We start from the raw sequence: 17,878 nt of genomic DNA, 5'->3' as shown, positions 1-17,878 counted from the left end.
CACGCTTGCTGGAAGTCCAAGCCCCTTACCCACAAAACCTCCTTTACCCCCTCTCTTTCCAAAATATGGTTATTTAATACGGGAAAGCGTTGAACTCATAAGGGTCACGTATAGAATAACGGGTATTTGAGGAAATCAAGTTCATATAAGGAGAGGGGTCAAGTTTATCTCCTCACATTAAAACTTTCCCACCAGGGTTTCTATTATTATGGGGAGTGCTAAACTTGTAGCAATGGAAGGTATTTAGACTCAATTCAGGTGCCTGGAGCACAGCTCCAATTCCTTAGACCAAGAGCCCCTCACCAGAATCAAGGAACCTCCCTCGAGGGGTCAACAGTTACCAGAAAAGACCTCAGATTAAAAGGATTTCAACAATCAGGGAGAGTTGATAACACCTTCAACTGAAGACCATTTTGTTGATAATTCTGATTATTCACAAGTTTTCGTTTTTTGCCGTCTTATTTGCTTGGCGCACGAACCCTAAATTAAAAACGAGTTCTTTCATACTAGGCTCATTCTTCATGAATACCAATGAGACGATTAAATCAATATTTAAATATGCCTAAAAAAGGGACAAAAAATCCTTAGATTTTTCAATATAATTTCCTGTTTACCACTAAAATGAAAAATACTGACTAAAAATCATTTTAGATTTTATTGTGCTGTTCTAATGATTTTGTAAAATATATGAAATATTGTTTTCTGTGATTTCAAAATTCACATCAGCTCTAAAAATTCCCACCAATTATGGGAATGATTTGTACTGTACATCACTTGGAATTTTGGATTAAGCCACAAATCTCAACAATAAGAACAAAAATTCCCTTATTAATTGCATAAGGAATTGTAGCTCGGTACAGTACAGTAATTTACACACTGTTTTAGGAATGAAAAAACAGTAAAGGTTAAATGAAATTTTTGATAAATTGCATTATGGAACTTTATTAGTAAAAAAAAAGAGGCATAGCCAAGCAATATCATTATGTGAATTTTGTTTAAGCTGGAGTCTGGTGTAAATGGGATCATTCCAGCTGCGAGAAGATCCTTGGTAAGACGGTGCTGTAAAGGAGAAAGGCATCTTTTAATACAGTGTTCAACACTGTGCTTAACGATTACCACTAATTTTATACCGTTTACTGAAACTTAAATGGAGAAAAATATGGCTTGCCTTTCTATGTAAATTTAAGAATTAGCAGCAATTTTCTTTGTTACTGTAAGTTCTTATTTTTCAACAAGCAATAAGATTTCCAGAACAGAAAAGGAAAATTGAATTGAATTAGTCTAGAACAGTCTGTTCCATATATAAAAGTTCATCCAAGATCCTTGAGTTCCACAATGGCAAGATTTAGTTTATTCCACAATAATTTAATATAGAAACAGTGGCAAAAGAAAAAAAAAAATCACTGTACTGTATAAGAGCATTATAAATGAATATACAGTGGACCCTCGAATTTACTAGTGCCGTTTCTGTATGCAAAACTATTTTTATCTATAAAATGTATTTTTTGTTAATATTTTTGGGTGTCTGGAATGGTTTAATTGGATTTACATTATTTCCTATGCGAAACATTAACAAAATATACATTTTATAGATAATAAAAATAGTTTTGCATACAGAAACGGCACGACTAAATTCGAGGATCCACTGTGTTATGAACGTACAATAACTATAATGAGTATCACCAAACTATTTGTACAGTACTAAATTTTTTTGAGGATAATTTCTATATTTGACAATACAATACATCCAGTCTTTCAAATTTTTCAGAAACTGATGTGGCTATTCTAATAATCCTAGCGTTAAGTTTTCAACGATGTAAATTTGAATGACATTAATTAAAGGAAGGGTTAGTCTACAAGTCTGAACAGTCATGACAGTCTATATGATGATACAATGCCTATCCAACTAACCATGAGCAGTGAAACTCAAGTCCATGAACCAGCTTCTACATGGTAAAAAATACAGTGGACCCCGCATAACGATCAGCTCCCAACTCGACCAATTATGTAAGTGTATTTTTATAAGTGCTTTTGTAGGCGTATTTTTGGGGGTCTGAAACAGACTTAATCTAATTCACAATATCTTTTATGGGAACAAATTCGGTCTATAACGGCACCCAAACAGACTTCTGGATTGAAATAATATCGTTATGCGGGGTCCATTGTATAACTAAAAATATGAAAAAAAAAAAAAAAAAAAAAAAAAAAAAAAAAAAAAAAAAAAAAAAAAAAAAGTTGTTACTCAAAATTGGTTAAATTTATGACTCCACAGTGCAATTATAAGCTCTAAAAGTAATAATTTTTTTTTTTGAGTTATTTTGCAACAAGAACTACACTGACCAATTATTATATTTACAGAACATCAACACACTCAAGATTAGTGGACGGAGGATCGAGCCTCCAAATAACTTTGCTCCGACTCTCATGGGGTTTAAGCTACAAACAGCTAGACTTAATTTTTTTTTCAACAAGCCAGCTGTATTGCACCAAGGCAAGGGGGACCTAAAAACCATAACAAAAGTTTGTCTTTCTAAATTTAATAATGTATACAGGAGAAGGGGTTACTACCCTCTTGCTCCTGGCATTTTAGTAGCCTCTTACGGCATGCATGGCTTACGGAGGAAGAGTTCTTTTCCACTTCCCAATGGAGAGATAATTACCCAAAACATCTGCACAGCACTAAATGTACCTGCATGCTAATTCAAAAAGGCAATACCTAAAAATATTATCTTGTCTTACCAAAGAATAATGCAGTAGTTCTCTACTTCAGCTGTGATAGTCCAGCTCTCATGATTTCATCAACAATGAGGAGATTGCGTGCAATGACCGAGCTGTAATGAAATAAGTTGAAAAATATTTTGAGTTATCAATTTTGATTACAGATCTGTGGGATTTTAATAATGTACATTGAAGGATATTTTTTTTATACAGTTTTGTGAAGAAAGTGATGGTGAAAGTCACTAATATATTTAAGTCTCCAAGTACAAAACAATAAATTTAATGATCAACAATTCGAAGATTAATTACTTATGCAAAATTTGAGCACTAACTATGGAAACATTTTTAACCCGTAAACGGTCCAAATGTATACACATACGTTTTTTCAACATTTAAATGTAAAAAAAGTAGATCTTTTTGTTTTTTTACATTTGAAAATGTGTAAAAAACTTTGATCTATTTTTTTGTTATATTTGAAAATATGTAAAAAAAAAACGTAGATCTACTTTTGTAGCACTACGCATGTGAACGTAGATCTGCTTGGACCGTTTACGGGTTAAACAGTTATTGAAAAGTTCTGCTGTTTCACTTCCTTTACTTTTCAGCTACATCAAAAAATAATGGTACGAATGTCTGGTACACTTTTTAGAATTTCCAACTGAAAAAGTGAATTTCAGATTAAAAAGACATGTACATTAATAAGGCATGTGCAACACTTGGGTATTTTGATCGTGGAAAAGTTTTACCCATTTGTCGCTTTATAGTCATCCAGTACAAAGAATAATGAAATGAAGATAAGCACAAGGAGTTTGGAGCCATCAGTCCCTCAGCCTAGAAAGGAAGTGTTCAGACCAACAGTCTTCATGGATTATCCAGACTGTTGGACTGACCACCACCATTCTAGGCCAAGGGACTGATCACCTCACTACTACTATAAGTCTTCTATCTCTTATTCTCTGTATTGGATTGATAAAGCTACTGGTTGCCAAAATGTCTCCACAATAGATACAAAAGTGTTGTATGTGTCTTATTCGCCTAAAAGACATGTATAGTATAAGGAGACCTTTTTATGTTTTTTTTACCTATAAGCTAATATACTATGTACAATGTTGAAAAGTGGTTACATTGGATGATGGGCGAAGGCAATGTCAGGTGCAGGGCATGTCTTGCTAGGTGTGAGGTATACACCCATGGTGATTGGGTAAAGGCAGGGAAGGTCTGGGTTTAGGAGTTGGGTCCTGGTAATCTGTGCCCCTTATGTTCCATTCTTTTTTTTAACCAACAGGTTTTTACAAGAACTTTTCTGGAACACAGGAAGCACAGATTACCAAGACCTAAACCATTGTATTAGATTTTGCCCAATGTTGTCCGACCACCACAGCTGGACACCGCACCTCAGTCCAGCACCTGACGAGTGCCTTTCAGTACTATACAGTGGAACCTCGGTACTCGAACAGCTCCGTACTTGAACAATTCGGTATTTGAATGCTTTGCTCGGTAAACAAATTACTCAAGTCAACCATTTGTTCGGCACTCGGCCAAACAAATACGACCTACCAGAACTTCATTGTTAGCTGTTTTGTTTCTTTGCATTTTTTTTATACTGTTTGTATAAATAAGTCATCATGGGTCCTAAAAGGGTTAGTGATAACAGCCCACCAAAAAGAAAATTGGTTGGAAAAAATTTGTTCTGTACTCGAACAGCCTTCTGGAACCAATTAAGTTCAAGTGCCAAGGTTCCACTGTATATCTACATTTTGTATTTTTATTAACCCATTGGCTGTTTCCCACCAAGGTAGGGTCGCATGAAAAAAATATTTTCACCATCATTCACTCTATCACTATCTTGCCAGAGGCATGCTTACACTACAGTTATAAAACTGCAACATTAACACCCCTCCTTCAGAGTGCAGGCACTGTACTTCCCATCTCCAGGACTCAAGTCCTCCTGCCGGTTTCCTTGAATCCCTTCATAAATGTTACCCTCTACCAATAGTCTTTGGTAGGTGAACTGTTACAAGACAGACATTGGAATGAGTGATGGTGAAAGTCACTAATATACAATGTCTTCAACTGTGTTGCTATCCATTTGGTTTATTTGATCACACCACAGTAATGTAATGCACTGTCCTTGATATAAAAAACTGAGGCATAAAACTACAGGTATAAAATAAATGCTAATTATATTGAAGGAAGCCTTTTATCTCTCATTCTGCAGTCTTGCTAATCTTCCTACTTACCATGCATCAAGCATGTGCCTTTTAACACAATAGTTATCAAATATGCCAGCATCACTTGGGTTGACAGCCTCTCCTGTGCTAATATCTAGACCCACTGGTAGTCCTCCACTGTTCTTATACTCTTCTCGCAGCTTTACCAGGCTGTCCATTGGATCATATCCACTGTTACTAGCTGAAGAGAAAATATTATTACTGTTATATTTAAAATGTGTAAGGACAGTTCATTAATTTCATCTACTGTAAACAGAATATTAACAAAGAAAATGAAAACCAGAGGCCCGGGATTTTTTTCTTTTTTGGTTATTACTGTATTACATTCTCCTGTTGAAAATGTTCAATGACACTGTCCATAATATAAATCTCAGCTGTTACTTTTAATATTTTCACATGGCAGAAAAGCCAGAAAACAGTGAAAAGGAACCATCATTAGGATATGGAACTTTGACACCATGCAGTGATACCTCAACACACAATAGAAAGTGTACATACTTTTACTTATCACCATCTATCTGCTTAGAGATTAAATACAATCTAGCTACCTAATTCTGTATAGACAGTCAATAAAAAGGTTAAGTATATTACAACTCATCTTTACCAAGTGTCTTTGGAATAACTAGAAGAGCATCAGCGAACGCCCGTACACCATAGCGAGCACGGCCTTTAACATCACTCTCGTATTTCATTAAAGCATCGTATGCTGCAATCTGGAATAAAGAAGTATTATTTACAAAACATATACAGTACAGCTCCATGAAGAAGTGGAAAAGAATTCTTCCTCCGAAAGCCATGCGAGTCATAAGAGGTGACAAATGCTGGGAGCAAGGGGCTAGTATATTAACCCCATCTCCTGTATAAATTACTAAATTTAAAATGGAAAAACTTTCGTTTTTCTCTTTAGGTCACTGCCTCAGTGGGATACGGCTGATTTGTTAGGAGGTGGGAGAGGAACCTGTGGTACACAGCCTATGCAAATCAAACCAAGTCATTTAAATTTTTTTTTTTAACATGTCGGCCATTTCCCCACTAAGGCACGGCGATCCAAAAAGAAAAAAAAAACCAAAAGAAAAAAACATCCATCATCGTTCAACACTTTTACCATCATTCATGAGTAATCACCGGCTTTGCAGAGGCGCTCAGATACGATAGTTTTGATCTCACTCCAAACAGCCAATATCCCAAACCCTTTCTTAAAGTGCAGGCAAAATTTTGATATATAGTACAGAAAAATATTTCTAAATCTCACTACATTTTAAGTAGTTTGTACCTAATGTTACCTCAAAAGTTAAGAGGCATGAAACTGGACAAATTACCTTCACTCAAAACAATGTATAGTTACCAACTTTCTCAAATCCATCAAAAATGAAAGATAACTCTCACACTTTTTTGTTTAAGATTTTTACTGTGGCAACTTTTCATAATTCTATGGAAGCACTTTACAGCCATTTCTTCCCAAAGCATTACAAATGCCAAATTCAGATATGAACAAACATACAAATATTAAACTAGTCTCAAGTGCTAGCTTACCTCAAAGGCTCCTGCACCAGGTACTAATGCACTATCATCAAGGGCATTCTTGATTGCCCTAAGACCATCCCGAATAGCATCTTTGGTCTGCTGGAGGGTGTGTTTGTAGGCTCCCTTAATAAGTATAGTTACACTGTGAGGATTTTTCAGCTCCTCAACAAATGTATACTTAGTTTCTCCCTGAAATAAAAAACAAAAAGTGTGATGTATTTTGGTACCGGAATGATGCATTTCAGTACTGGAATGAGCTTATAAAATCAGCAATGTCATGACAGTTAAATCTACCTTACGGTAAAATCACCTATGCCTTACTGGGATTTATATTTGTGTCTTCATGTGAATACTTAACTAGCACATCATATTTAGATAATTACAAATTCCATAAAGACACCATATAATTTTTTTTAACGAACCAGCCTACTACTGTAATTTATTTAATTCACAGAAATGTTTACTTTGCAGCAATTAACACAAACTAAAGTATTTTTTTATAAAATCAACAAATCTGCGTTTACTCACTAAAATATGCTCGTAAAACGCAAACTATTTTTTTGTAAATCCAACACACCTGCATTTTAACTCACCAATACATGCTCGTAAACACTGCCAGCAAAACCCAAGACCTCTTCTGTCATATCATCGAAGCTGTTCACAGCCATTCCGCCACATGCCAATGCAAGTCTCTCCATATTGCGGCGCTTGGCTCGTCTTAAACCTAATATGTTTTCTTTCGCCAGCATGTCCAGGGACATGGGATCAATTCCTTTTTGATTTATTAAAACGAACATGTTGTTATTGCCAGCACAAACCTTCTTCTTCAACTCAATTACTTTCTTCACCCTGAAAAATATAATATTAATTACATCATCTTAATTAAGATGGCTATAACATTTATAATTAAAAAAAAAAAGAAAACACTGGCTGTCTCCTACCGAGGCAGGGCAATCCCCCCAAAAAAAAGAAATGCTTAAACCATCACTCACACTATCACTGTCTTGCCAGAGGTGAATATCTATATAAGAAATTTGTTAAAGTCCAAAATACTTTTTTCACAAATTCAAGTTAAAAACATTTTCCAGTTTTTGCATTCTGCTCAAAAGAAAATTCACGAGGGGCTTGGACTTCCAGCAGGCATGAGTGAGCGTGTTTGATAGAAGTGAATGGAGACAAATGGTTTTTAATACTTGACATGCTGTTGGAGTGTGAGCAAAGTAACATTTATGAAGGGATTCAGGGAAACTGGCAGGCCGGACTTGAGTCCTGGAGATGGGAAGTACAGTGCCTGCACTCTGAAGGAGGGGTGTTAATGTTGCAGTTTAAAAACTGTAGTGTAAAGCACCCTTCTGGCAAGACAGTGATGGAGTGAATGATGGTGAAAGTTTTTCTTTTTCGGGCCACCCTGCCTTGGTGGGAATCGGCCAGTGTGATAATACATAATACAATAATACAAAAAATGACAAAAGAGAAATAAAATCTTGAAAGAACATCTGAATCCATATTTAAGGATCCTATTGATGGCATTAGTTGAAGGTCTATTTTTTTCACAAATTCAGCCTATTTCTAGCCTCTCAAACAGCCTGTTCCTGTGTACCCTAACAATTACTAAGTGACATACAATATACTTAATGGAACTGTTTGAGGTGAGAAATGGGAAATCTGGGACACAGTCGAAGTTAAAGGCACAGACAAGCCACAGAGATGTCAGGAAATATTTCTTCAGTATCAGGGTGACCAGGAAGTAAAATGACCTTGGTGATGAAGCAGTGGAGGCAGGCCCCTTACACAGTTTTAAGACCAAGTATGATAGGGCCCATGAGGCTAATAGGGAACGAATATGAAGAATGGTAAGTTGAGAGGCAGGGCAAGGATCTAAGAATCAACCCTGGCAACTACATATATACGAGTACATACGTATGTACGTATGCGCACGCACACACGCACGCATGCGCACACACAGGCGTGCGCACACATGCGCGCACGTGCACACACACACACACACACACACACACACACACACACACACACACACACTACCTGTTTTCAATGAATTCTCTTTCTGCTGTTACAAGTTTTTCTCTTTCAGCTGCAGACTTGTAGAAGAAACCAGAAGTGACCTCAGTCTTTTCATATTCCATGGAAACATTGCAGGTGAGAATGTAAGCATTTGTGGCACGTTTCGGCATATCTGGATGACGTCCACCATGGTCTAGCACTAGACCTTTTACTAACTGGGTGTCCAATTCTGTCTTGTGCTGCAATTGTTTTAAGGATCAGTGTGGCTTCAAGGATATTCTGACATACCTCAATTTTTAGCTAATATAAATCAATGTAAAAACAAATATAATGTGGCTTACATTTTCCCACAAAATGCAATTGCATCTCAAGCCACAGTATGGACCAAAAGTTTATTCTCAATTACCAATACAAGACAAAATCTGAGGTAGGAAATCAGATGAACATGGAACACAAATGACAACTATCTGCTTTTTTGAAAAATATGCACACACGATTCACTATGCAGATTCAAGGAGGTATCGTTATTTTTAATTGCATTAACTTTATTGCTGTACATGGGGATTAAAATATCAGCTGATTTTTAAAATTTAATTAATGGCACCTAAGAAAAGTGGCTACTGAGAGAGAGAATAAAAGAAAAGGTCATTAATGGAATAAAATCTGCCTCTTATTTATTTTCCCGGAGGTGGCCAAGGCCATCAAGACAGATGGCCTGAACACTCCAACTCCAGGCTGAGGGACCCATTACGTCAACACCACCTCATCTCTCACCTTTCTCTGCTGTGGACTAAAGAAGCCATGGGCTGGCGAAACATTTCCAAAAAAGAGATGCCCCAATGTTGCACAAGTCTTATTTACCATCCTTCAAAGTGCAGGCATCCTACATCCTACCTACAGAAGTACAGTCTGACTAATCAGTTGCTCTGAATACCTTCATGGATAATACTGTGCTCCCATACTAACATTGCAATATTAAATATTAAAAAGAGCACAAAAATACTAGCTATATTCTGTAATAATGAATATGGGAAACAGTCTGCAACCCATAATACAGTACAGTATTCCGCATTAACCTGTTTGGCATCTCACCCCTATGTAATTAAAAGGACACAAGTGCAACTAATGTGACATTTATTGTGGCAACGTTTCGCTCTCCAGGAGCTTTATCAAGCCATCAAGGCTTGATAAAGCTCCTGGAGAGCGAAACGTTGCCACAATAAATATAACATTAGTTGCACTTGTGTCCTTTTACTTTACATATTGTCGGTAATTCTACCAACTTTATTACAATCTCACCCCTAACAAACACTAACCTGCATTTCAGCAATCTCCACCATATGCAAGTCCAGTGGTTTTTGGTCCTCCTTAATAGCTAACACTGCATCAACGCAAACCTCTGTCAGCTTGTCGGCCAATTCCGAGTGAACTTTTGTGCGAAGGGCGGTACGTGCAACCTGACACAAACGCTCACGACTCATCTCTTCAGTGATCTTTACCTTATCAAGTACCTCTTGAGCTTTCACCTACAAATGAAAAAAACAATGGGATAGACATATAGTATCAGACACTGCTCTGCTATTTGATTACAGTCACTCCTGTATTTACGAACAGGTTGGTTCCGAGTGGTCATTCGGAAGTCCATTTGTACGTAAGTTCGACATATGTACATATACAGTGGACCCCCGGTTAACGATATTTTTTCACTCCAGAAGTATGTTCAGGTGCCAGTACTGACCGAATTTGTTCCCATAAGAAATATTGTGAAGTAGATTAGCCCATTTCAGACCCCCAAACATACACGTACAAACGCACTTACATAAATACTTACATAATTGGTCGCATTCGGAGGTAATCGTTATGCGGGGGTCCACTGTACAGTATACGTGAACACAGGAAAAACATGCTACACACTAGTAAACATGTCATAAATGAAATGAGGTTTATAATAGTTTGTAAATAATATAAATTTAATAAAAGACGGTGAGATGGTGTTGGCCTGGGCAAATTGTTCGTATTACTGAAGGTTTATATTGGATACCTTTGTTTCAACACTTGTTGCTATACAAACCTTGGCAAAATCAAAGCCCTCTGCAATAAGTCTTGGATGCAGACCATCTTGAATTTGAATGTCTGCCTGTTTGAGCATCTCGCCAATTAGAAGTACGGTCGAGGTGGTGCCATCACCGACTATGTCATCTTGTGCTGTGCAAGCCTTGGCAATCATGCTGGCCGTTGGGTGTTGTATTTGCTGTAAGATATGCTTCATATAGTTACAAGAATGGGAATTTTAATTTCTTCTCAAAAAACATCTGTGCAGGAAATTCATGTTTAATAATACTATCCATTTGATAAATTTTAACCAGTGATCTATACCACATTAATATATGTATGAATGTTGGTAGAATTACCGAATATGTCAGGTAAAAGGACACAAGTGCAACTAATGTGACATTTTATTGTGGCAACATTTCACTCTCCAGGAGCTTTATCGATAAAGCTCCTGGAGAGAGAAACGTTGCCACAATAAAAAGTCACATTAGTTGCACGTGTCCTTTCACCTAACACGGTAATATTTAACCTCAATACATACTTGATAACTAGATAGTTTGAGTGATCTAATGGCATCCATGGTCTTATATCCCAATTTGTCTGGCAATAAGTTATTAAATTTTAAAATAGGAGCCCCACAGCATCTCTGAGTACTACTGACCCCTCCTGTATCCCCAATATATGCAATTACATATGATTTAAGGCATGTTTTTGAAATACATGTACTACAATTAAAATATCTGAAAATGCCTTTGAAAGAAATGTCACAAAAAGAGGCTGGAAACCAGAACAAAATCTAATTAAACCATGAAAAAATTATTGTACAGCACTATTTACTCTAGACACTTTAATAAATCCATTACAATATTTAGCAAAAATTACTTCTATCGTGTTGAGTTTGGGAGCTTCTTTACTTTCATTTTAAATTTGTTTTTATCATGAATCTATGTCGTTAATCGTTTTTTAAATACTATACAGTAAATGTTATATGGACATACCTGGGTTCAAGATTAAAAAAAAAAAAAAAGAAGTTTCAACGAATCAAATTTTTTAAATGGAAATATGTTTACTTATGGCTCATTAACCCTTAAACTGTCCGAACGTAGATCTACGTTTGCAACACTAGCTGTCCGAACATAGATCTACGTTTGCAACACTAGCTGTCCGAACGTAGATCTACGTTTGCAACACTAGCACTACGAACGTAGATCTACGTTTGCAACACTAGCTGTCTGAACGTAGATCTACGTTTGCAACACTAGCACTACGAACGTAGATCTACGTTTGCAACACTAGCGCTACGAACGTAGATCTACATTTGTACCGCTAGCGCTTCAAACATAGATCTACATTTGCACCGCTAGCACTACGAACGTAGATCTACATTTACACCGCTAGCGCTCCAAACGTAGATCTACATTTGCACCGCTAGCGCTACAAACGTAGATCTACGTTTGCACCGCTAGTGCTCCAAACGTAGATCTACATTTGCACCGCTAGCTCTACGAACGTAGGTCTACGTTTGCACCACTAGCACTCTGAACGTAGATCTACATTTGGACAGTTTAAGGGTTAATCAAGACTAAAGCAGCACATGTTACACTTATCCACATTCAACCAAACATACCATTTCATGGAGTAAAATATTGCCGTCTTTGGTAATTTTGATATCGCCAGCACCAGACACCAGCCTGTAATGAATAAAAATCCATTACCTTACTTATCGCTGATTTTACAGTAGACTTTTGATTTAATGGGTTAATGGAGGGGGATGAAGGGGTTGCCAGAAATGATTGTGGTATACCTGGAGTATACCTGGAGAGGGTTTTGGGGGTCAACGCCCCCATGGGCTGGACTGTGACCAGGCCTCGTGGTGGATCAGGACCTGATCAACCAGGCTGTTACTGCTGGCTGCACATAAACCAACGTATGAACCACAGGCTGGCTGGTCAGGTACTGATTGAAGGGTGCCTGTCCAGTGCCTTCTTGAAGACAGCCAGGGGTCTATTTGTAATCCAGATTATGTATGCTGGTTGGCAGTTGAACAATCTTGGGCCCCTGAGAGAACCGTTTTGCTGTATGCCTCCTAGCATACATAAGGGGGATTACCAATAGACTCCTGGCTGTCTTTAAGAAGGCACTGGACAGGCACCTTTAGCCAGTATCTGACCAGCCGGGCTGTGGTTCCCTTTTCGGGTTACGTGCAGCTAACAGTAACAGCCTGGTTGATCAGGGCCTGATCCACCATGAGGCTTTGTCACAGACCAGTCCACGGAGGTATTGACCCCTGAAAACCTCTCCAAGTATACTTCGGGTGCTATATCAACCAGGCTGTGATGGATATGTGGGGCAGTGAGCCTCCAGTAGCAACAGCCTGGTTGACCAGGCTAGCACCAGATGAGCCTGACCCATGGCCGGTCTCCGCGAGTAGTGAAACTCTCGAAATTCTTGAAAGGTCGAAGGTAATTATATAAACGCTGAACCTTGTTCCTTTCCGAATTAACCTGGAGTACCTGGAATGTGTTCCGGGGTTCGACACCCCCGCAGCCCGGTCTGTGACCTGGCTTCATGGTGGATCAGGGCCTGATTAACCAGGCTGTTACCGCTGGCCGCACGTAATCCAATGTACGAACCACACTCAATAACCATTAGTGAATAAAATGAAAACGTAAATATTTATACAAAAGACAGCGGAGATTTTAAGAATAATTTTTCTTTTTTTTTTATTCGCCGGTACTCTCCCGGCCCGGGTCTTTTCCAAGAAGCGGTGACCCGGCCTTGGCTCCCTATCTGGGGAGTATCTCGAGACCTAAGTCTCCCATGGGAGGAGGTACAAGTACCCCCTTATCTTTGGGACCAAGTGTCCCCAGGCCTAGCCACAGTCCCCATGTCCCCAGGCCTAGCCACAGTCCCAGTGTCCCCAGGCCTAGCCACAGTCCCAGTGTCCCCAGGCCTAGCCACCGTCCCAGTGTCCCCAGGCCTAGCCACCGTCCAAGTGTCCCCAGGCCTAGCCACCGTCCCAGTGTCCCCAGGCCTAGCCACCGTCCCAGTGTCCCCAGGCCTAGCCACTGTCCCCGCCCTCACAGGGCCCGCAGGGAGAAGCTAGGCCTCCGCACCGCCTCAAAGGGGCTCGTGGATGCCAGTCTTGTGAGCCGCAGGTGGATAATAAAGACAAATACAAGAAACTTAATGGAAATTAGTCACCTCAGACCATTTTTTTGGGTTATCTGGAGGGTAATTTACACTATGTATAATAATTATAATTATGTGTATCTCTGCCTAAATACAATTATCTGGCTAAAATAAAATTAGGGAATTTTAGATGGCATATCATTAATTATATTATTAATTATTAGTAGTATTAACACTTATTATCAATAGTAGAAATATTAATTAGTATTAATAATTAGTAGTAGTAATTAATAGTAGTAATTAATAGTAATTAGTAGTATTACTTATTAGTAGTAGTAGTAGTACTAATTATTATTAGTGAAGCGCTAAACTCATAGGGGTCATTGCAGCACCTAGTTAATGAGTCATCATTGATAAGGGGAGAAGAGATCCAATTCCCTTGGATCAAAAACCCGTCAACCTGGCCCCAAGACCCCACCACCGAGGATAAACCCACAAAACAAAGCTATTATCATCACGGGGAAGCGCTAAACCCGTATGATTATACAGCGCGTGGGGTGGGTGGGGGAATGGAATGTATTCAAGCTTAATCCAGGGAACTGGAGCACAGATCCAATTCCCCAGATCAAGAGCCGTTCCTGCATGAGGGAAAAGAGAGCCATAAACCCGCATGTCAGATGACACAAGACTGTTACCAAGACACGTGAACATTAAACTCACATTTTCATGGTTCCTTTAGGCCCCAAGTTGGTCCTCAACACGTCCTGGATGCCCCTGGCACCGGAAATATTAATAGCCAGAGCCTGGGCAGCCCTAGCCACCTCTGCTTTAGGATTTAACGTCTTAATAGCAGCCATAACGTCTAGTGTCTCCTTCCCGGCCACAAGTTCCAATATTCTCGCCATTACTCACTCCCTCACTATATTTACTCCTTATATTCAGCCATTATGTCTCTTTTACCTGATGTTTATCTCGTTTTGTATATGTCAGAAAATGGAAATGTATAGAGGAGTTATTTTTATCTTGTAAAGTGTGTGTGTTAATTTTTGTGAAGAGTTATGTGTTTGTGAGTGAGTTTTGTCCAACCCAAACCTGAAGTAGCGGCTAGAACCTTGTAGAACCTTCTATATTAACCTTGTAGAACCTTCTATATTAACCTTGTAGAACCTTCTATATTAACCTTGTAGAACCTTCTATATTAACCATGTAGAACCTTCTATATTAACCTTGTAGAACCTTCTATATTAACCTTGTAGAACCTTCTATATTAACCTTGTAGAACCTTCTATATTAACCTTGTAGAACCTTCTATATTAACCTTGTAGAACCTTCTATATTAACCTTGTAGAACCTTCTATATTAACCTTGTAGAACCTTCTATATTAACCTTGTAGAACCTACTATATTAACCTTGTAGAACCTTCTATATTAACCTTGTAGAACCTTCTATATTAACCTTGTAGAACCTTCTATATTAACCTTGTAGAACCTTCTATATTAACCTTGTAGAACCTTCTATATTATCCTTGTAGAACCTTCTATATTAACCTTGTAGAACCTTCTATATTAACCTTGTAGAACCTTCTATATTATCCTTGTAGAACCTTCTATATTAACCTTGTAGAACCTTATATATTAACCTTGTAGAACCTTCTATATTAACCTTGTAGAACCTTCTATATTAACCTTGTAGAACCTTCTATATTAACCTTGTAGAACCTTCTATATTAACCTTGTAGAACCTTCTATATTAACCTTGTAGAACCTTCTATATTAACCTTGTAGAACCTTCTATATTAACCTTGTAGAACCTTCTATATTAACCTTGTAGAACCTTCTATATTAACCTTGTAGAACCTTCTATATTATCCTTGTAGAACCTTCTATATTAACCTTGTAGAACCTTCTATATTAACCTTGTAGAACCTTCTATATTATCCTTGTAGAACCTTCTATATTAACCTTGTAGAACCTTCTATATTAACCTTGTAGAACCTTCTATATTAACCTTGTAGAACCTTCTATATTAACCTTGTAGAACCTTCTATATTATCCTTGTAGAACCTTCTATATTAACCTTGTAGAACCTATATTAACCTTGTAGAACCTTCTATATTAACCTTGTAGAACCTTCTATATTAACCTTGTAGAACCTTCTATATTAACCTTGTAGAACCTTCTATATTAACCTTGTAGAACCTTCTATATTAACCTTGTAGAACCTTCTATATTATCCTTGTAGAACCTTCTATATTAACCTTGTAGAACCTTCTATATTAACCTTGTAGAACCTTCTATATTAACCTTGTAGAACCTTCTATATTAACCTTGTAGAACCTTCTATATTATCCTTGTAGAACCTTCTATATTAACCTTGTAGAACCTATATTAACCTTGTAGAACCTTCTATATTAACCTTGTAGAACCTTCTATATTAACCTTGTAGAACCTTCTATATTAACCTTGTAGAACCTTCTATATTAACCTTGTAGAACCTTCTATATTAACCTTGTAGAACCTTCTATATTAACCTTGTAGAACCTTCTATATTAACCTTGTAGAACCTTCTATATTAACCTTGTAGAACCTTCTATATTATCCTTGTAGAACCTTCTATATTAACCTTGTAGAACCTTCTATATTAACCTTGTAGAACCTTCTATATTAACCTTGTAGAACCTTCTATATTAACCTTGTAGAACCTTCTATATTAACCTTGTAGAACCTTCTATATTATCCTTGTAGAACCTTCTATATTAACCTTGTAGAACCTATATTAACCTTGTAGAACCTTCTATATTAACCTTGTAGAACCTTCTATATTAACCTTGTAGAACCTTCTATATTAACCTTGTAGAACCTTCTATATTAACCTTGTAGAACCTTCTATATTAACCTTGTAGAACCTTCTATATTAACCTTGTAGAACCTTCTATATTAACCTTGTAGAACCTTCTATATTAACCTTGTAGAACCTTCTATATTAACCTTGTAGAACCTTCTATATTAACCTTGTAGAACCTTCTATATTATCCTTGTAGAACCTTCTATATTATCCTTGTAGAACCTTCTATATTACCCTTATAGAACCTTCTATTTAACCCTTATAGAACCTTCTATATAACCCTTATAGAACCTTCTATATAACCATTATAGAACCTTCTATATAACCCTGATAGAACCTTCTATATAACCCTTATAGAACCTTCTATATAACCCTTATAGAACCTTCTATATAACCCTTATAGAACCTTCTATATAACCCTTAAGAACCTTCTATATAACCCTTAAGAACCTTCTATATAACCCTTATAGAACCTTCTATATAACCCTTATAGAACCTTCTATATAACCCTTATAGAACCTTCTATATAACCCTGATAGAACCTTCTATATAACCCTTATAGAACCTTCTATATAACCCTTATAGAACCTTCTATATAACCCTTATAGAACCTTCTATATAACCCTTATAGAACCTTCTATATAACCCTTATAGAACCTTCTATATAACCTTTATAGAACCTTCTATATAACCCTTATAGAACCTTCTATATAACCCTTATAGAACCTTCTATATAACCCTTAAGAACCTTCTATATAACTCTTATAGAACCTTCTATATAACCCTTATAGAACCTTCTATATAACCCTTATAGAACCTTCTATATAACCCTTATAGAACCTTCTATATAACCCTTATAGAACCTTCTATATAACCCTTATAGAACCTTCTATATAACCCTTAAGAACCTTCTATATAACCCTTAAGAACCTTCTACATAACCCTTAAGAACCTTCTATATAACCCTTATAGAACCTTCTATATAACCCTTATAGAACCTTCTATATAACCCTTATAGAACCTTCTATATAACCCTTATAGAACCTTCTATATAACCCTTATAGAACCTTCTATATAACCCTTATAGAACCTTCTATATAACCCTTATAGAACCTTCTATATAACCCTTATAGAACCTTCTATATAACCCTTATAGAACCTTCTATATAACCCTTATAGAACCTTCTATATAACCCTTATAGAACCTTCTATATAACCCTTATAGAACCTTCTATATAACCCTTATAGAACCTTCTATATAACCCTTAAGAACCTTCTATATAACCCTTATAGAACCTTCTATATAACCCTTATAGAACCTTCTATATAACCCTTATAGAACCTTCTATATAAC

At 37.1% G+C, this 17,878-nt stretch overlaps 1 protein-coding gene across 1 annotated transcript; it reads right to left on the bottom strand.

The window, feature by feature from the left end:
- Window positions 1-924: 924 nt before the first annotated feature.
- Window positions 925-14,599, bottom strand: CCT6 (chaperonin containing TCP1 subunit 6). The gene is made up of 11 exons (XM_053795625.2): window positions 14,400-14,599; window positions 12,175-12,238; window positions 10,567-10,746; window positions 9,812-10,021; window positions 8,517-8,734; window positions 7,067-7,322; window positions 6,483-6,662; window positions 5,554-5,662; window positions 4,959-5,130; window positions 2,740-2,831; window positions 925-1,059 (listed from the first exon to the last, which is right to left on the bottom strand). Exons 1-10 carry the CDS (start codon window positions 14,582-14,584, stop codon window positions 2,762-2,764), a joined length of 1,644 nt encoding a protein of 547 aa, XP_053651600.1. The 5' UTR covers window positions 14,585-14,599; the 3' UTR covers window positions 925-1,059; window positions 2,740-2,761.
- Between the last annotated feature and the right edge of the window lie 3,279 nt (window positions 14,600-17,878).

Source organism: Cherax quadricarinatus, chromosome 96 (assembly GCF_038502225.1).
Source record: "Cherax quadricarinatus isolate ZL_2023a chromosome 96, ASM3850222v1, whole genome shotgun sequence".
Taxonomy (NCBI): domain Eukaryota; kingdom Metazoa; phylum Arthropoda; class Malacostraca; order Decapoda; family Parastacidae; genus Cherax; species Cherax quadricarinatus.
The sequence above is the reverse complement of the archived record's forward strand: the minus strand, read 5'-3'. Positions and strand labels throughout refer to the sequence as shown.